We start from the raw sequence: 20,030 nt of genomic DNA, 5'->3' as shown, positions 1-20,030 counted from the left end.
TGTGTTGACATCTCTTGTGGAGTGGGTTACCTGCGCTCACGTGGGGATCTGCCCCCCACAGCGGGTTCTCCTCCGCACTCCTCCTCCTCTGGCTCTCCTCCTCAGCCACTTTGTTCTTTGTGGCTTAGAAAACAAAGCCTTTGGCAAGTGAAGGAGGTGCCTGCCCTTCCTGGGGGAGGGCCAGCTGGCCTGCATTTGATTATGGCAGCGCCTCCTCATCCCTTCCCATTGTCCTTGCTGCTGTAGGAATGCCAGCCTTTTTGCGCTCCATCCTGTGAACAAGTGTTGCTGCCTCTGGGGCCCAAAGAGGGGCTGGGGCCCTTCTTCCCATCCCTTCAGGCCCCCCTGGCAGGAGAACCTCTCTGCACATCTCCATGTACCTTCCCTCCGAGTCTCATACACCCCGTCCTGACGCCGGCAGCAGACGGACACAGCAAACCCTCTTGTAAGTACCAAGTGTGCGGTGCCCCGGCTGACGTGTGAGTTGTAGTGAGATTGTTTGGAAACAATGTAGAGAAGTCTTTTCACTCGGTTGCTTGTGCGCGTCTGTATGCATCCAGCATGCATCAGAGTGCTTTGTGTATGTCTTTTGTGTGCTCGGACAGAGCCCTGTGGGCTCTGTGCATCTCTGCATGGTCCCTCCGAATGGAACGCCAGGGTTGCGCTGTCAGTAGTACAGCAGTGCCTGTCCCTCTTTATTAGAGGTTATTGCATGATCATTTCAGTGGACATAATTTAACTGCAGCTAGAAGCCCATGCTGGGATTGCATGCCTCCAGCCTAGCTGGATGTACACACAGGGCAGGTGGTACCTTTCGATCTGCCTGGACTTCTGTTAAAGGTTGGGACAGCATAAGAGGGAGCTGCTCTCCTCGACTGCTCCAAGGTTTGCTGGGCTCCTGTCCCATGAGCGACTGAGACCTGCTGGCACCGTGTTCCCAGCTTCAAGAGAGAGAGCTGATCTTAGATGTGACAGCAGAAATCCAGAGAATGATAAATCAGCTGACTTTCGAAGGCATCATTACCTCTCACTTCTCCCCAAAAGATTCAGAACAGTGACCTGCTGATATCTTGTTTTCTGCTGTGCTTGGTTTCTGGTGGTGTACCAAATATAATGTCACAGATGATGGTTTTGAGAGGGAGAAAAAAGAAATCGAGTCCCCTTCAGACAGTAAATTATCGATGTTTCTTTTTACTTAGCCTTTGATGAGGAAAGATGGGTTTGTGAATGCTGGTCTGTGGGATGCTGGAAAGGATCCTGGTGGCTGCGACCTAAAAGTGTGATTTTTCTATTGCAGGCTGTTTGGCACAGTTTGAAAGTTAATTTTACTGAAAGGGCGTTACGATTCCCTGCTCTGGGAGTATGCTTGGAGGAGAAGTGGGAGCACAACTTAGCACCAAAGTGGAAAAAGAGGCATTTGATGTGTCATTCCTGTAGCATACTTATTATGGACATACCGGCAGGTTGCCGTGCCATGATGCTTGTCTCTTACTAGCAGTCCTGCACAGGTCAGAACGTGGCTTTGGCCCCCAGCACCTCTGAGCAAATGAGGTTTTTGCTGTGGTTTATAATGAAGTTTCAGGGAGAGGCTTAAAATGCACTGTTCTCTCTCTACCTCTGCGCAGAGATTTGCTTTACTTTTCTGGGGACTGGCTGCATGAAATTCCCAAATGACAGCTTTCATCTGGTTACTGCTGCAGGTACTGAAGATGATGAAGGAAGAACCAAGTAGCACAACAGAGAGGAATATCTACTGTGAAGCATCTTCCTGATGCTGTGAAGCTGTTCTAGGGGAAGCCTCTGTTGTCTGGTAGCAGCATTCTCACAGCAGCTGTCTCGTCTCCCTTTCTCTGTTCTCTCTCTCCTTCCTCAGTTATGCTTGTGAAGTCGTGCCCCTAGACAGACATCTAGTCTGATTTGCTCTCCTGTTTCAGGGGAGTCCTTTTTCATGCGCAGCCTGAAGCGGTTGGGGGAATGAGCCTCGAGGTTAGAAAATCGATACTCTGGCAGAGTTCATGCAAGGTTAATGCGTGAAATCTCACCCTTCTTCCCGACAGGGTTTTGCTGGAGAAATCTTCTTGCAAGGTTAATAAGCCTCTAATGTTTACTTTCCCATCAAAGCGTATCTGTGTATCAGAAAGTTTCTCTTTGCCTTGGAGATTGAGATAGCCAACTTTGCACAAACAAAAAGTCCTGAACATTTAAATCTGATCTGCTACAGCTCCCCTGTATTTTTCCATCTTGCAAAACTAGTGATTTGGAAACTGTTCTGTCTTACAAACTCTCCAGTAATTCACTGCTAGATCTACTGGTGCCCATGCTATTTTCTCCTGTGTTTCATCAATTACTTTATTGCCAAATTGGCTTCACAGCAGTGCCCCTAGCTCCCACAAGCTGTGTGACAGTAGGTGAATTGCTGCTTAAGTGCTAGTTAGCACCAGCACTGGGTGCTCCTTTCAGGTTACACAACACTGGTGTGAGACTGGTGCATAAGTCTGTCCCTCTGTTACAGGGCAGCAGTGAATTAATTAGGGTTTTTCATGTGCTAAATCCAAGCACAATTCACAGTGGAAGGTGAGGGGTTCTTGGGTTCAGATGCTTTCGAGCACCTGTCCCAGCGCCTCAGGCTCTGCTGTAGTGCAGTATGAGATCTGTGTGATGTGTCTGTGGCATGTGGAAGGGGGGAGAAGCCTTGATCTGTCTGGGGTGGTCCTCCCTCCTGCTGTGCTGGCTGAATCCTCCCCTTCACTGGAGGGCACAGCAGGAAGAAGAGGCTGGGGGAGCCAGCCAGTGTGTAGCATCTTTTGGAAGGCTGCTCACCCCCCAGCTGCCTTCCCTGATCCCAGGAGTGCCAACGTGTTCTGCCAGTGCTGTGTATGTAGGGGGGCAGTGCTTGATATGCTGAAAGCACCTTCTGCCTTCATCCTTGATCACCAGAGCACCTCTGTGTAAATATTCCTCGGTGTCCTTGGCTGCCTGTGAGCATAAACTGATGGTTGTCCGAAAGTCCGGGGCTCCCCTTCCCCGAGTCGGATGGGATGAAATCTGCAGGATCACGACACCAGTAGCCAGTCAGTAATGGCAGGGAAGCAGCATTTCCTCCCAGCAGATTTAGGGATTTCCTAGCTCACGTTGCAGCTGAGCTGCAAGGGGAGCACATTACACTTCATAGAATTGTAGAACACCAGGTTGGAAGGGACCTCAAGGATCATCTGGTCCAGCCTTTCTTGGCAAGAGCACTGTCTAGACAAAATGGCCCAGCACCCTGTGCAGCTGAATCTTAAAAGTGTCCAATACTGGGGAATCCACCACTTCGTGGGGAGATTATTCCAGTGGCTGATTATTCTCATTGTGAAACATTTTCTTCTTGCGTCCCAGTTACTCCCCAGGAGTAACTTGTGCCCATTCCACATCATCCTGTGACTCCTTGTAAATAGGGAGTCTCCATCTTCTTTGTAGCCACCCTTTAAATAGTGGAACATGGTGATAAGGTCTGCCCTAAGCCTTTTCTTCTTAAGACTGACCAAACCCAACTCTCTCAGCCTTTCCTCATACAACTACCCAGTCCTTTGATCATCTTTGTGACCCTCCTCTGGACCCTTTCCAGCCGGTCTGCATCTTTTTTTGTACAGCAGGGGCCAAAACTGAACACAGTATTCCAGGTGTGGCCTGACAAGCGCTGAGTAGAGTGAGATGATGACTTCTCATCTCATGATATCTCATCTGCTGATACCCTTGTTGATGCAGCCCAGCATCTTGTTGCCTTTCTCTGCCACTGCAGCACCCTGTTCACTCATGTCCACCAGGACCCCCAGGTCCCTTTCCACAGAGCTGCTCCCCAGCCAGGTAGGTCCCAGCCTGTGCTGTGCTCTTGGATTATGTTTTCCCAGATGCAAGACCTTACACTTTTTTCCTTGTTGAACTTCATAAGGTTCTTGTTAGCCCACTCTTCTAGCCTATCCAGGTCTTCCTGCAGGGTGGCTCTCCCTTCTGAAGTGTCCACTTCCTCACTCAGTTTGGTATCAGCAGAAAACTTCATCAGGGTACACTTGATCCTATCACCCAGATCACTTATGGAGATACTAAACAGCATTGGGCCCAATATCAATCCCCGAGGGACCCCATGTGTGACAGGTTGCCAGTTTGAAATAGAGTTATTTACCACCATGCTCTGGGTGCGGCCTGTCAGCCAGTTCCCCATGCTTGAGGTGTAAGATCTGATACTAGCAGAGATCTTTCCTCACTTGACCCCAGCCTTGTGCATGTGTGCAAAATGAGTTTGGGTGCTTCTTGTCGCTCTGATCTTGGGACGGGAGCTGCGCAGGGTGACAGATTTTCTGAATGTTTGTGTGCTGGCATCCATCTGGATGCTCGGATCCTCCTTGGAGGCTGGTATTGCCTTTAGTCACGGGAGTTAAATAGATCTGTTCAAGCAATCTGGACATGAAGCTCCCCTCAGTGTACAGATGGGGCTGAAGCTCACAATGGCTCCCATCTGCATATCAAAGCCCTGGACATATGGACAGGGTTCTCCCAAGTACCCGCTGCCTCTGATCAGGCTCCTTTAGCTGCTCCAGGGGAGCTTGCATCCTCTGAGTACATCTTAGGGTGCTCTTAAACCAGGGAGCTATTTCTAGCTTTGTCAGCTACCCTGAAGAAGGGAGGCCCAAAAGATGTGCTGGGTGTCTGGGTTTGGTTTCAGCTCCACATCTCCCAAGGCACAAGCACCTGCAGTGCAGTGCGGAGAGATCCCAGCACATCACTGAATAATTAAGTGGTGTTTGGTTCAGCTTGTCACAGGGGAAAGGATGCGGATTGAAGACTACAGAGGAGCATCGAGGCTCCCCCATCCAGGCCCGAGGGCATACTGGAGGTTTTGCAATCCCCAGCTGGGCACGGAGGACCTCATTAGAAGGGAGCCAGCACGGAGCAGACGGCAGACATCTACCACAGTCCAGTCTGTCCTCACTGGCCTGCGGTGTACTCTTACAGCAGGGTATTTGTACAGCGTAATGATGTGGCTGTCGGGACAGATGTAAAAGCAAAGCATGCAAAAAAAACCTCTGGAGGTGACATTAGTCTCTGAACAGAGTGATTTGTTGCTGTTGTGCAGGTTGCCAGCTACGGTGACTCACGCATTTTGCTGTGGCTTGGTCTTGAATCTGGCTGGTAACGTGAGGCTCTTGGCTCTCTCCAAAGAGAGGAGTGCTACCCTTAACGAAAAGAAGCTTGAGAACGTACTGCCCTTTTCCTCCTCCTCCTCTAGGCAGTGGTCGTACATCCACAAATACACACTCCCTCCTTCATGCCTTCTGCTTTCTCAACCGTCAGTGAGTTACATTCAACATGTGTAACTCATTTCAAGTCAATCTTCAGATGGTTTCATGACTCTGTGGTGACTGGTGTAGGCTGTAGCCAAATGAAGGACCAGCCACCAGATTCTAGTTGTTAGGGGCAGACAGAGAGAAGGACAGTGGCCAAAGGAGACTTCAGCGTGTAGTTTGGGTTTGTAACTGGTGAAGCATCAAAAGGGAGAGCAGATAATACTCACCAAGACAGTGAAACAGCATCTGTTCTTTTTCTGGTGGTAAGGGATTGTGAGCAGAATTTCACTGACAGAAAAGCTTTGCTGTGGGTGCACAAAGCTGACGAAAAAATGGGCAATGCCTCAGACGTGAAGAGGGTGGCTTGCAGCAAAGGCAAACATTAAAATTTCTGATCTTACTGGGAGCAAACTCAGCCCCTGGTCCTTTGGACTTGGGAGCTTTTAAATGTTGAGAAAATACCCTTAGTGAGACAGGAAAACAGGGGGAGAAAAATCAGTGCAGAATCTACCCGAGGATGCCAGGTCATGAGGGACTGTGGAGCAAAAAGGAAAAACTGAGGGAAAACTGCACATTGTTGGCTGTTGAGAGGTTTTCTGCAGCCGCAGAGCAGTGGAAGCTGTGGGAAGGGCAAATCTCAGACACTTGCTGCCCACCTTCCTAGGGAGTCACTTCGTACATGCATACACATATAAATATATATGCATACGTGTGGGTCTGTATATAGATATTTAGTGAAACTGGTACAGGCTGCTCCGTGGAAGTTCTGAATTGTACTGAAGCAGGGGTTATTGTAGCGTGTTGTGATTCATTAGTTGAGTCAGCCTGTCCCTAATGGAGCTACCCTAGGTGTTGCCTGGCAGTTGCAGCAGTTAGAGAAAAGAAGGGCAAGCACGCGTCCTGCACGCCAGCTCCAGCACAACAAGCCACATTTGCCCTTTGGGTCCTCGTGCTGTCGTCAAGAGAGCAGAAATCATGTGCAATCCTATTTTATCCAATTATATTCTCCTGTAATTAGACTCTCCTGGACTTGTCAAACCTGGCTGCCTAGAGGGGAAACGAAGGGATTTTTGAGCTCTCTTCGTGTTCACCCAGAGTGCTGCTGCAAAAGGATTTCCAAGCACGTTGCTCTAACGAGCACCCTTTGATGGTGCTTGGGCTGTGGTGTGCTGAGACCAACCCTGACCAGTGTTGCTTCCCTGACCCCTTGTTCTGCTTTCCGGCCCAGCTGTGGGCATCTACTTGTTCTCCTTTTGTATGCTTAAATCCAAGGAGTTTGTAGTCTGTGCTTGTCTCTCATCCTTTGCTCTCCCACAGTGTTTGTGCAGCATCTGGCACTTGGTAACAGGCGGAAATGCAAATACAGGATTTAAAGTTTGTTTTCCTTAGCAGCTAGTTTTAGGGGAACTGGTGATTTTAGTGGTCTCGCCTCCCTTGGAGAGAGGGGAGGGGAGGCACTGTGAGCTACGCAGCAACTCAGAAATGATTTAGCTTTTTATTTCAAGAGGGTGAGTCCTTTCCTCAGTGTTTAAAGCTGAGCTTTTACCAGCTACATCCCATGTAGGACACAGTTTTGATTAGTTTGGGTTTTGCTGCTAATGAATCCCAGGCAGAGTTTCAAATGCAGTTTGGAAAAGTCGAATGCTACAGAGTGGGGAAAGAGGGTAACAGCCATCTTCTGCATATAGAGGAGATTACTTCTAACTTGTTAGCTTTGCTGAAATGCTTGTGCTCTGAAATTACATGGTTTCTTGTACGTCCAAGCATAGCTGCCTGCTTACAGAGCCACAAATCTTGCTAGAAGTGAGCAAGGGGCTTCAGCTTTTAGAGACCTGAAAAAAGCATTGCAATGTCTAGGAGGGATCACTCTTTTTCTCCAAAGCTCTTGTGTGTCAGGTGGTGGCTGGCTTTAAATTTTGCTTGAATCTGGGGTTGCTTGGGATCTTTTCTCTCCCTGTTTTTTGCACTGTGAAAGAAAGGGGATCTGGCCTGTGCCCAGTCGGCTTGTTCTCCGCACACTTCAGTAGTTTTCGTGTGAAGCGTAGCCCCTTCCCCCTCTGCCTTGTCTCCGGTTACCAGGGCTCCTCAATCTGGTATTTAGGCTAGCAGCATTTGCTTGTGAATAGCCAGAGCTGAGATGATGCACTGAAGCAGTGGCCCTGCCTCAGTCCGGCCATAGGGGATGGTGATGTACAGCACCGAGCTGGATGCAGCCAGGATATGGACCCCCTCTGTACAGACGGGAAGGTAGGATGGGGTCTATTTTTAACCGGTTAATTGACTTATCAGGGTCCTGAAGTCTTGCTCCTTCCCTGTTTCTCCCTTGATGGGTGCTATTAGTATCGGTGGGTGGGAGTCTGAGGAAGGCACGAAGCAGATCCAAGCGAGTGGTGAGCTTTCTGCTATAGGTGAGCACTTTCTGCTATAGCTACTTGGCCACTGAGTAAGCTGAGAAACAGGCTTGTCACTGTTTGCCAGCTGACAGCTCTCGTGACAGTAAGGTTTTAGCCTGGATAATTTTGCTTTCAATATATTTTGATGTAAAATGGCTTTTTAACTGTGGTCTTTCTGAACTGTCAGCATACAAGGCAGTCCCCAGCCACGGGTCCCTGCTAATGCTGTGCGTGCAGCAGCCTGTGACAAGGGACACATCAGTGTTGTGAGCAGGAGTCAGTTCTCAAAGCGGCCTAAAGCCATGTTGGACTTCAAAGGGAATAAGCCCAAATGAGCATCTGTAATGAGGTGAACACCTGGGAGCAGGCACTTTCATACAAGAAAGCAGCATTTACTTTGGACTTGTGTTAAGTGCCCTGTCACTCTTTACTCTTGTGCTGTGACTGGTGTCTCAACTCTGCAGGGTTCAGTGCCAAGACCTTGGGCTGCTGGCAGAGCAGGGCAGCTGCGGGAGTCAGTGCCTACGTGGCACCATTTATAGCTGTTGGGAAATGCTTGGCTCAGTTCACAACGGTACCTGTGATGCTTTGTCCCTTTCTGGCTGCACCAGTTCTGTCTGCTTTGCTGCAAGCCAACCTTATCTTGCTCTCCAAACTCATGGCTGAAGTTACAGGCACTTAGAGCGAACATGGTGGTGAGAGGAGTTCTTGTTAAATGGGGAGTTTGTGCAGTTGTTTCTTGCCACAAGAGACCTGCAGTTAGTTGTGTCTCACTAACAAACAGCAGAGCGGAGCACAGCTTGCATACAGGAGCAGCACGAAAGCTCGATCAGGGCTTGTTGGATTATGTTGGTTTCTTTTTCGTTGTCTTTGGCAATGTTCCCAGCTGTTGTGCTGCTTATTCCTCTCTGTTGTAGAAAACAAGAGAGTGGGGCACTTGCAATCCTGGGACATCTCCACAGAAGGATGGGGGTCTTGGTCTATCTTGTGCTTCAGTCATCATACCCACAGCTGTACTGCATCCCTGCCTGTATTGTTGCTCCTATTAGCATCAGTCTTGGCTTTTCATCACCCCCATCTCGGCTCCCCTGTGCAGTCACTTTGGGTTCAGAAGGAAACCTTCTCGCAGCAGAGTTAGTCACCCCCCTAGGTGCATTTTTCTTCTGCAGAAAGTTGGAGGGTTTGTAACCGGCCTACTCCACCTGCCTCTGCCTATTCAGACACCCAGTTCCCTGTGACAAGAAAAATACAGTTATAATCATTGTCTCCCCGCAGGAAGATAAAAAAGAGAATGTTTGGACAAAGCCAGGCCCCCTTGAAATTGCCCTTTTTGGCATATGTCTGCAGATGCACAGTGTCTGTCTCCTGTCTTGCCTACCCAGAATGTGTCTTAGAGATCACTGGACCTTGAGCGTGAGAGGAATCTGGTGGGTTTGTGATAGGTTTGGGCTGGAGAGGTGTAGTATCTGAGTGGTGGCTCAGGTGAGGATTGGGGACCCCTGGAAAGTTTTTCAGTGCAGTGCTGGCAATGTGACCTGAGCCAGGGCCAAGAAGCTTCTCTTGGCCTGTATTTGCAGATGGCACTTCAGTGGTGCCAAAAACAAGAGACTCCAGGAGCTTCTGTCCTCGAGGCACTGCAAGCCTTGCCCATGGTGAAGTGAGCAGGGACCAACACAGGCTTGAGGGTTGCGCCGTGCTCCAGTGAAGTCCCTGGCTCTTCCTTAGGGCACAGCAGGTCCCCAAGAGCCCCTGCATCCCCGGGGCAGCCTGGCAGGACCAACCTGTTGCTGACTCCTCGTGAAGCTGCTGGATAGGTCAGCCCTGTGTGTGCAGGAAGCATACATCTTTAATCCTGTAATTGAGAGTTTCAGTAACGACTTGTCTGTAAAGATCAAAAGCTGAGGTACAGGCTCCTTCCTGCCTGGTTCCAGACGTGGTTGGGAAGATTCAGCTTCCCTGTGCACAGGTGCCACCTCTTATATATGAGCAACTCTTGCAGCTTTGCTGAGAAGCTTTAGGGCTGCCTGCTCCCCAAAAGCCCCACAGCTGGAGAGCAGTATCCTGGCTTGGCTGAGTGTGGTTTGTAACCTTACCAGGACACAGATGATGACAATACCCCTGCCTGCATGAGGGTGTTCCCTCCTGGGTGTCGGGGCACACTTGGTCCCTGCAGAGGGCTGCCATTTCATGTGCTAAAAGGGGCAGTTGAAGCGGATGATGTGACTGGAGAAAGCCTTGGTGGCCACTTAACATGTTACTAAGCAAGCTGCAGGGTGTGGAGGGCTGCTCCCATTGTGCAGGGAACAAAGCTGAGCTATTCACTGGCCTGTGACAGGCACTGGGGATGGAAGAGCTGCCATCGAGATTTAGAGTCATTTCTGCACAGCCCTCACCAAGAACAGACAGATACCATATGAAGATGAGAGGTAGCGGGCTGCCTCCCTGTGTGGTTTGCAGCACTGATTCCTCTTCACTGCGGCTCCACGCAGATCCGCAGTGTTTCCTAGAAATAAAAGAAGCCTCTTTTCTCTCTATCTCCCATCTGTGCATGGAACTGAGGTCCCCAGCCTCAGAGAAGGCCTTCACAGGATGACTGCCTTCTCGCCTGGCTGCTGTAAAGGCCAGAGTGGCCTGCTGGCTGTGCCTCTCCCGCTCATTGCTCTCAGAACCCTCTTTCAGAGCTCAGCTTTTCCTATCAGTGAGTGGAAAGGGAGCCAGCATGCAGCCTTTGGTCAGGATCCCCCATTGACCTTCGCAGCCAGAGAGGTGAGACGTGCCCTTAGCCCACGTTGACAGCCAGCCCTTGCTCAGGGCAGAGCTGGAAGGGGCTGGTGTTGGTTTGCGTACAGCTGGAGGGAGCAGCTCAAAAAACCACAGCAAAATAGGCCATCTGTCACTGCTGTGTGGATCTGCTGGGCTCCACTGCACTCGGCGTTTCACCTCGCCTTGATGTCCTTCTGCCTCCAGGGAATAAAAGACCCTCCACATCACGGATAAATGCAGATTCTCACCAGTGTCTGGCACATCCTCTGCCTCTGCATGCCCCTCCTGGCCCCCAGTAGTGGGCAAGTCTAGAGCATAAAGCCTGGATCAAGAGAGAGGCATGTCAGGGGCCCGTTGCTGTGCTAGGCAGGGTGATGGGAGGAGAGGGGACTGCTGCTCTTTCGATTGTCCTATGCTGCGGTTGCATGGGGCTGTTTGAGAAGCTTTTTCCCCGGGCAGCTGCTGGTATTTCTGAAGCGGCTCCTTGCTCCGCATGAGTAATGGGGCTGGCTGCACGCACGCCGTGCAGCTGCAGCTCAAAAGAGCAATGTGGACGGCTGTGGGAGCTCCTGTGGAATCTGTCCCTGGAGAGACTGCTCAGTCTGCAGGCTACCACTCATGTGCTGGCATTCAGCTCTTGTACAAACAGCAGCGCTTGGCTCTCGGAGCTGTCCCCATCCAGGAGCTGGGCAGCATGGCAGCAAAGCCCCTCCTGCCCTGCCAACCTTTGTCACCAACAGAGTGAGCTGGCACTTGATCTGTTTGACCACCACGTCCCTCCCTCGTGGGGATGCAGTGTCTGCTCCGTGTCTGCATAAAGCTTGGGGGGATTTTCTTGGTGTCTTAAGGCTCTATTCTGCATAAAAATAAGTACTTTAAGCTCTCTGAATGAAGACTGGTGTAGTAAGGCTGTTCAGCAGGTGGGAAATGGTCTAAGGCTGGTCACTTTGTCGCTGGCACTAAGCCTGAGTGTTGCACCTCTGCAGAAACCCAGCAGGTACACAGAGCCTGACAGGTCAAGTGTTAGAGATGGTCTGGCTCACTTCAAGGGCAGCCTGTGGTGTTTCCACACATCCATGGGTCTTGGGCAGTTGGTAGAAGGTGCCAGGCAGGCCCGTCCTGGATGTTTTCCCTGCCTCGTGCATCAGATTTTAACAAAAAACTCTCTGTTTTCACTGATGAGCAGTAAAGTTCCCTGGCCAGGCCTATGGCAGCCAGTCACATCTCACTCTATAGTTAAACCTTGTCATCATTCCTGCTTTATAGAGAAAGTAGTGGCTTATGAGCCTGAGTAATTCAGATGTTTGCCTTTCCTCTCATTTTTATCAATGGCAGGTCTTAGTGCACGGTGCTTCATTAGCCCCTTTCCTGCCCTGGTGGTACGGCACTCTTACCTTGCATCTGTCACGCTGGACCACATTTTGTCCCGCTCCTCTTGTTTGACTGATACGGCAGAGCTGTTTTAGCAAGGCCAGCATATGCACCACTGCTAGAGTTAAGCCCCATGAAACTGCTTCCAGCATTCCTGGAGTATTAGAAATAAACTGCTGAGCTCAGTATTCAACTAACCAGCACAAGCATGTAGTGCACTAGCAAGCAGGGCCAGGTAGATAGGCAGCGTGCAGCACACCACGTAGGTGCCAGCAGTCGTGGAAAATGCACAAGCTGTAGCTGGACTGCAAGGATGGGTCAGAGCACTCGGGGTGATCGCAGAGCCCAGCTCCGATTGAGCTCCAGGCCTCTTTGTGGTGTCATCTCTGGGGAATCGGCATGAGGAGCAGCAGTCCCATTCCCTGCAGCTTGCTGATGCCCCCTCGACCTCATCTTGCATGGTAGTGGTGAGAATGGCTGGGCAAAGGAGGAGGGTGAGTTCCAGGCTACATACCGAGCAGGGCCACACTGAGGTGTGAATTCCTGCAGGATTGGCAGCAGCTTCCCCTGGGCCCCCCTGCCCAGAGAGGACAAACGTGCCCAGTGTGGCAGGGACCTGGTGGGGAGGTGGAGCTGTGGCAGAGCAGCCAGCACAGCTGAAGCCCTCTGCATAAGGAGCTGTTTGTTTTGCTGAATTGTTAAGCCCCATTGAAAAATAGCAGCCCCCCCTCTCCTCTCTCACTCGAGGAACTGTGGTGGCCACACACTGATCCTTTCTCTTGTCTTCAGGCACCAAATTAGGGTTATTCTTCCCTGAATCCCTCTGACTGGTTGTTGCCTTTTGTTCTCACGCTCTGCAGGCGTACGAGTGGGCCTTGGAAGGGATGCGACACCTTGCCTGCATCAGCATGGAGGACTGCAGCTCTGCCGAACACTGTGCAGGTGTGATCAAGTGCCTGGAGAGTTACAAGGGGCAGCACCCAGACATCAGCGATGCCCGGTTCCAGGAGATGAAGGAGTTGGCCTGTGAGCTGAAGAGCGACAAGGGACTCAAGCAGTGGAAATTTGCATGGTCCAAATGCCAGGAGACCAAGCTGGTTTTTGAAAAGAAACTCGAAGCAGCTTTGAGAACAAGGAGGTCTCTGCTGTCAGACCGCAAACCAGCTGCCGGGGAGCAGCCCCGGGCCAGCAGTGAAGCTGGCAGTCTGTCCCACCGGAGGCACTCCGAGGGGGCCACCTCCGGGTCCCACTGGGACAGGACTTACAGCACATCCCATGGCTACAACAGGCCCAACTGCTCTCCGGGGTGGACTAAGGAGAAAGCTCCCTCACCCTCCCTGAGCTGCCCTGGCGATGTCAGTTCTGGGGAAGAATTTGCCTGCCAAGCTGCTCTGAGCCCTGGTCCTCACTCGAGCAGAGTTTCTTTTGCCAGCAGTGCCTCCAAGTCTCCAAAACTGTCTGAAGAAAAGCCAAATCTGGAGAGCATATTAGAAACTTTGGAGGTGAAGCCATCGTGCACATCCACTCCAGCCTCTGGGAAGCTGCCTCCCAGGAGGATGCTCCGGAAAGCCCAGAGCTTTGACCTCCCATGTGGTGAGAGCCTGTGGTCAGGCTGCCAGAGGACGCTGAGTGAGCCAGCCAGATATGGCAACACCGGCGTCTTTATTAAGGGGCTGGAGGTGAGCAGCACTGAGCTGGTGGACAGGACTTTCGCCCTGCGGCAGCAAGCCACTCACAGCTGGGCTGCAGACTGCCTGCTGGAGGGACAGAGGGGCTGCCTCTCTGCCTCGGAAGCCAAGAGCTGGGGCAGGTAAGTGGCTGTGACACTGGATGCTCAGGTCGTCAGGGTGGTGAAAAGGCAGCCAGCAAAGATGTGAAGAGCTCTGCAGTGACAGTTACTTTGGCAGTGGGTACAGGGCAGATAGATGGAGGTGGAGCTCCAGCTTCCCTGCGTGCCTGTGCGTGGTGCTGAGCGGGCCCACAGGGATGTCCCCACACAGCCTGGCACCTGCCTCTGGGGGAGGCAGGGGAATGGGATCTGTTGCTCTTCTTCCACAGCATGGTGCCCCCATAAGAGGGGAAAGGGCAGTTCCCAGGCAGGAGAGGGAATCTCTGAACATTGCTGGCATTGGAGGACAAGGGTTTGCAGAAACACAGTATTTGGGGACCTAGCAAACCAGTGGTACAGGTGCAGTGGGAGAGCAGAAGCATAGTGCACCATCCCATACACTTTTGGGGGGTGCTATACCCAGAATGGTGGGGAGGCACTTCTAGCACCCTGTGACAGCAGCCTCACAGAAGTTTTTTTTGTATTTTTGTAAGAAGGTGTTTGTATTTGCCCTTTGGGGCTGAGATCTCTGTGTACTAACAGTTGGCTTTCATTCTCTTCTTTCCCTCCTCTGTTCTTGAGTGTCTCAACTTAACTTTGTTGTCATAGTGCAACATGCCTAGGCTATGGAGAACCCAGGGGTGGGAGCTGTTCTTGAAAGGGACTCACCAGGCAGGTCTTTCTGTTGCTCTCACTGGAAAAGATTTAAAAAAAAAAAAAAATAAATTGGTGGTAGAGATGAGAAACGAGCGCTGGATGCAGAGGGACCACAGAGCTCCTCCACTGCTTCTGCGCTGGATGGGATGGCTGGGGACAGTGAAATCTTCTGGAAAGGGCCTCTAGTATCCTAGCATGTGTCAGGAAGGCTCATGGCAGGGGATGAAGACCAGCAGATAGGAAGCGAACTGTTTGCTTCTCAAGGGAGCGATGCAGCAGCCCTCCTGTCCATGCACGCTGAGCCAGTCCTGCTGTTCAGTCCTCTGAACAGCCAGGAGTTGGCCTGGGGGCAAGCTGAGAGGCAGGGAAGGCAGACACACGGTCAGAGTAGTTATGTTTGGTGCTGCAGTGCCTCGCAGTGGAAAGCTCGAGTACCTAAGAGTGATCCTTTCAGATCGGAGCAACCCATGCTAGGAACTGCCTTTTGCTGATGAAGTGATACGAGATTTGTTTCCCATCTCATTTCCGCTGGGACAAGCCCGACAGCACCTGGGTCCAGAGCTCATGTTCTCTGAGGATTAACAATGCCTTCTACAGCATCCAGGCATCAGGCTGACTCCTCCTCACAGAAGTTATCATGACTTCTGCCATCCCTGTTGCTTCAGGAGTGCAGCCGTTTGCAGAGCAGCCTGTTGTGTCCAGAGCAGAGGCTGGGTGGGCCCAGGGGCATGTGTCCTGCTGAGGTTAGGTCAGGACCACAGTCAGCTTGGAGCTCGTCTTTCCTGAACAGAAAAGCCGACAGAGTTCCTTGGATCAGGCACGAGCTTTGTCAGTGCTCAGGCTCAGAGCTGTCAGGAACAGTTGTGAATCTGAGCTTGGATGGTGCTAAGCGATCATCTCATCTGTGCTGGGTCTCAGGGAGAGCTTCCCTAGGGGTAGGGCAGGGCTTTGCAGGCACTCTGCCTGCTGCACCCTGCTGCAGTCTGGGTCCCTTCAAGGCTGAGTGTTTCCTATTGCAGCAAGCTGCGGCACATCATTGATGAGATGGTAACTACAGAGCGGGAATACGTGAGGTCGCTTTCCTACATCATCGATAGCTACTTCCCTGAGATGGAGCGCCTTGACCTCCCCCAGGACCTGCGTGGGAAGCGCAGTGTCATTTTCGGGAACCTGGAAAAACTCTATGACTTCCACAGCCAGTACTTCCTGCGAGAGCTTGAGAGCTGCTGCAACCACCCGCTGCGGGTCAGCCACTGCTTCCTCCGACACGTAAGGCATCAGCACCTTCCCCCTGGGGCCAGGCTCCTCCAGACGTGGGCTTGGCTCCTGTGCCTTTACATTTGGCTATTCTCGTGCGTGTGGCTCTTTGGGAGTGGTTGGCTTGTCCCCTGCCAGCTCAAATGCTAGGTTGGACCAGGATGGCTCTGCAAGGCTGAGCCCAAGCAGCCACGGATGCTCTTTGCCTTTCCTGTCGCTCTTTGCTACCAAGAGACGCTGTTGGGGAAGCAAAATATCTGCTCCTTAAAACCCACCTGCTTCCACAGGAGCATCTCTTACCCTGTCTCCCACCTGGTGTCAGTGTGGAATGAATTCAGTGAGCAGGAAGGTACAGACCTGCTGCTCTTGTTGGAAAGGGCTTCTAGGGAGAAGCTGGGGGCACACTGGTCTTAAGCTCAGCTGCCCCATGCATGTTTGCTGCTATCAGGTGACTGGTATCTGCTGGGGTATGTAAGGGGCAACAGGACAGTGGTTTAAAAAGTCCTAACTACTTTGGGAGTAGGAAAGACAAGAACATTCCCTGGCTCTTCGTGAACTTGAAGCAAAGTCATTCCTGGTGTGGTAGGAGGCTCTGGCGCAGCCTGGGAGAGGCAGAAGTACTAGTGTAACCAACCCAGGGGCATGGCTGTCGCTGCGTCCTGGGTGTGCGTTGGTCTCACGTGGGGTCTCTTTTGCAGAAAGACCAGTTTGGAATGTACGCGTTGTATAGCAAGAACAAGCCGAAGTCGGACTCACTGCTGGCCAGCCATGGGAATACCTTCTTCAAGGTAAATTCCACTACCTGCATCATGATTACTGTTGGTGTTTGGGTCACTGCTCTGTTTAAACAAGCCCAGCTTTCCTGCTTAAGGCACGCTCAGCACTACCTCTGCTTTCCTGGCACGGCGCTCTGCACAAGTGTGTGTGGGACAGAGATGCGGTGAGTGCTTTGGGAAGGAGCCTAGCACACAGCAGCATTGGTCCTATGGCCTTGAATTTCCCTGCAGAGCAAACAGAGTGCCCAGTCAGGAAAGCTGTGGCTGTCAGTGCCCACCTGGGGGCACGGGCCGCTCCACGGGAAGCTGCTGCCTTCACTCTCTGCTGTGTTTCTCAGTTCAAGCAGGTGCAGCTTGGGGACAAGATGGACCTGGCCTCCTACCTGCTGAAACCCATCCAGCGAATGAGCAAATACGCCTTGCTCCTGAAGGACCTGATCAAGGAGTGCAGCGAGGCACAAGAGCAGGAGCTGGGCTACCTCCGTGCGGCTGAGGAGATGGTGAAGTTTCAGCTCCGCCACGGAAATGACCTGCTGGCCATGGATGCCATCCGTGACTGTGACGTACGTTCCGGTGTCCTCCCCTGTCTGGGGGAGCAGAGCCACACTTCTTCCCCTTTTCTAAACTTGGGGTCTTTGGATTGTATGGTGAGCCTCCCCACAAATTCCCACAGTGATCAGGGTGCCGTCTGCCAGCACAGAGCAGGGTCTATTGATCCTCTAGGACAAACAGCCTAGATGCTGTTATTTGTGCCAGGCCAGCTGCTTGTCATAAACACACTCCCAGGTGCTTACTGGTGATGTGAGGCAGCCTGACAGTCCTTGCAGATGGTATCCTGCAGGCTGCCTTCAGCCTTTCCATCTCTTTTGAGCTGGTGAGAAGAGGATCAGGCAGAGTTTGCAAGAGGAATTCAAACTGATGCTGATGCCAGGGGTAGGCCAAAATCAGCTAGGTGGGATTTGAAGGAGAGGCATGTGAAGTGCAGCACTGGGGGAGGAGAAACCACAGGGCTCAGGGTGGAGGAAGATGGATCTGGGGCAGGAAGAAATGAGGGATTGACCTTCTGACCCAGATGTGCTTCTGGCAGTTTGATGGGGCTCCTTTCCTCTTCAGCTCTCCTCTTCCCCCTAAGATAATGCTCTGGCTGCTGCCTTCAGTTGCAGCCCAGAGGTTTGTCACAGATCTGCACAGGGTGACAGCAGAGACATCTGTGGACTATGCCTAGGAGAGAGGTGCAGCTCTCCCCTGAGCTTTGGGCCAGTTGTTTCAGCCTGATGTGGCCCCTGGCAGTGCCACACAGCCACTCTTCAAGAGCCCTCCGAAGATGATGGGTAGCTGCCACTCCTTCACCACCTGGGCCACAGCCATACGGGACTGGGGCTGCCTGGACCTGATCCTGCTGGGGTCTTACCAGGATGTTCACTGTGTCCAGGTGAACCTGAAGGAGCAGGGACAGCTGGTGCGGCAGGACGAGTTCACCATCTGGCTGGGCCGCAGGAAGTGCCAGCGACATGTCTTCCTCTTTGAGGACCTGATCCTGTTCAGCAAGCCCAAGAGGATTGAGGGTGGCTTTGATGTGTATATCTACAAGCGTTCCTTCAAGGTAAGGGCAGCCCTGCAGCTCCCTCTTGTGCAGGTGTCGTCTGTGGCTTGTTTCCCCATGGACACATGGCCCTGAAATGGGAAGTGGGAGCTGAAGCATTTTCAGCAGAACTGCTCCCACCACTGCTAAGCCATTTCCAAGTCGTGCAGTGAAGCCAGAAGGGAATACTTTGCACATTAATGCCTGAGCCTCCTCCATGCTGTGAGATGTGGGGCCAAGGTCTTCTGAGGGATGCCGAGTGTGAGGGGACAAAGCAGTGTGTGTGTGCGGCAGGGGGGTGGTGCTGACTCTGGATGAAGTGCTGGGAATTGCCTGGGCTGTCTCTGCTCAGCTGTGTCCAGACTGTACCTGTTCCTCTCTGGACCCTCAGGGTCCTTCCCCTTGGGACTGCCAAGCTGGGGCTAGCTCTGGCACAGGATGCAGGCAGAGTTTACTCTTTCTGCTCCTGGTGGAGCCCCAGTTGATGCTTTGCTCTTCCTTTTTCTGGCAGACTGCAGACATTGGTCTGACAGAGAACTCTGGAGACAGTGGCCTGCGCTTTGAGATCTGGTTCCGAAGGCGAAAGTCCAGTGACACCTACATCCTCCAGGCCAGCTCAGCTGAGACTAAGCAGGCCTGGACCAGTGACATTGCCAAGATCCTGTGGCAGCAGGCAGCCCGCAATAAAGGTGTGATTCCTTCCTGGGGCGTCTGTGCCGCAAAAGGTGCGGGAGCCCTGTTCAGCTCGTGCTGTCCTGAGTAGGTTTGGAGCCTGTTACAGGCAGCTCTGTGCCACAAGCAGCTGTGTGCCAGCATGCAGCCTCAGGAGCATGTGCTGGGCTTGGCTGGGCATGTCCCTTCCCTGCCCCTCATCCCCAGGGAACTTGGCCAGCCCAAGCCCTGTGTGACTGTAGGCACCCGCCTGGACTCCGTGAGAGAAATGGGAGATACTAGCACAGGGTTCCCTGCCCTGTGAACGTGGGCTCTGCTCCTCAAAGGCTCTCTCCTCTCTCGGTGATCTAGGCCACTACTGGAGTGGCGGCTGGCTGACTCCCTCCTCTTCACCCCAGGCTTCCCGCTTGGCAGGACTCTTGTAGGTGGCATGGCCAGAGCAGGGCATGACTGCTTATCCCTGGGGGACTCCTCAGGACTGGAGAGCAAGGGGAGAAGAGATCTAATCTCAGTGGTCCTGCAGTGCTCTGGCCTGGGACTGCATAATGTCTGTGGGGAGGGTTGGGTCAACCTCACAATGTGGCTGTGGGTCTCTTCCTCTCCAGAAATCCGTATGCAGGAGATGGTCTCCATGGGTGTGGGCAACAAGCCCTTCCTGGATATCAAGCCCAGCGAGGCAGCTATCAATGACCGTGCCATCGATTACATCATGAAAGGCAGAGGTCAGTGCCAGCCCTGCCTGCCCTCTTGCTCCATGTGAGCTGGGCAGAACTGGTGCTCAGGACTTTTTGGTATGTTTTCCGTCAGGCGCCAGGACCAGAGCATCAATCGCCGTGTCTCTGTTTGACCATTCCAACCCGTACAAGAGGACACAGGCGCAGCTCTCCGCTGGCAGCACCCCAGCAGCCTACAGCCCTTCCTCCTCCTCCCTGCTGGGGCCCCTCAACCTCCACATGTACCTGGACCAGGCTCTGCTGCCAGGCGTCCTGGCCCCCAGCCGCCCCTTTGACATCGGCACCTGCATCGAGGAAGACGAGCTGGAGCACGAGACGAGCAGCCAGCCATCGCTGAGTACGTACGGGCTCGTCCCCACGCCCCGCTCTGCGCTGTGCGGTCAGGCCCAGCTCACTGGCATCGCGGCAGTCCCTGTCTCGTACCCAGGCTGGGGCAGGGAGGGCCCTGTTCCTTCCATGCCAGCTCTGTCTCAGCTTTCACGGTGGGAGTTTAGCTCAGATGCGTTAATGAAGCGCCCGCTGATCTGCAGCCAGCCCCGTGGCAGGCTTGGTGCTGCACACTGGGGCTGCTGTTGGCCTTGGAGACCAGTGCTTGTGTCTCTGCCCCTCTGGTACGAGGCACTCTGTCCTTTCCTCTCTCCAACATAGTCCAGTGACCCCTTGGCTTCCCCTG

At 52.6% G+C, this 20,030-nt stretch overlaps 1 protein-coding gene across 3 annotated transcripts in view; it reads left to right on the top strand.

The window, feature by feature from the left end:
• The window catches only part of PLEKHG4 (pleckstrin homology and RhoGEF domain containing G4), a 91,622-nt gene that overhangs the window by 67,520 nt on the left and 4,072 nt on the right, over positions 1 to 20,030 (top strand). For all 3 annotated transcript variants that reach the window (XM_074881567.1, XM_074881569.1, XM_074881568.1), the window contains exons 14-21: positions 12,712 to 13,661; positions 15,356 to 15,605; positions 16,292 to 16,381; positions 16,708 to 16,932; positions 17,802 to 17,972; positions 18,463 to 18,640; positions 19,229 to 19,345; positions 19,431 to 19,694. In XM_074881567.1, coding sequence (XP_074737668.1) covers positions 12,712 to 13,661; positions 15,356 to 15,605; positions 16,292 to 16,381; positions 16,708 to 16,932; positions 17,802 to 17,972; positions 18,463 to 18,640; positions 19,229 to 19,345; positions 19,431 to 19,694 — 2,245 coding nt within the window. The remainder of the gene's footprint in view (positions 1 to 12,711; positions 13,662 to 15,355; positions 15,606 to 16,291; positions 16,382 to 16,707; positions 16,933 to 17,801; positions 17,973 to 18,462; positions 18,641 to 19,228; positions 19,346 to 19,430; positions 19,695 to 20,030) is intronic.

The sequence above is a fragment of the Strix uralensis genome, chromosome 12 (genome assembly GCF_047716275.1).
Source record: "Strix uralensis isolate ZFMK-TIS-50842 chromosome 12, bStrUra1, whole genome shotgun sequence".
Taxonomy (NCBI): Eukaryota; Metazoa; Chordata; class Aves; order Strigiformes; family Strigidae; genus Strix; species Strix uralensis.
The sequence above is the reverse complement of the archived record's forward strand: the minus strand, read 5'-3'. Positions and strand labels throughout refer to the sequence as shown.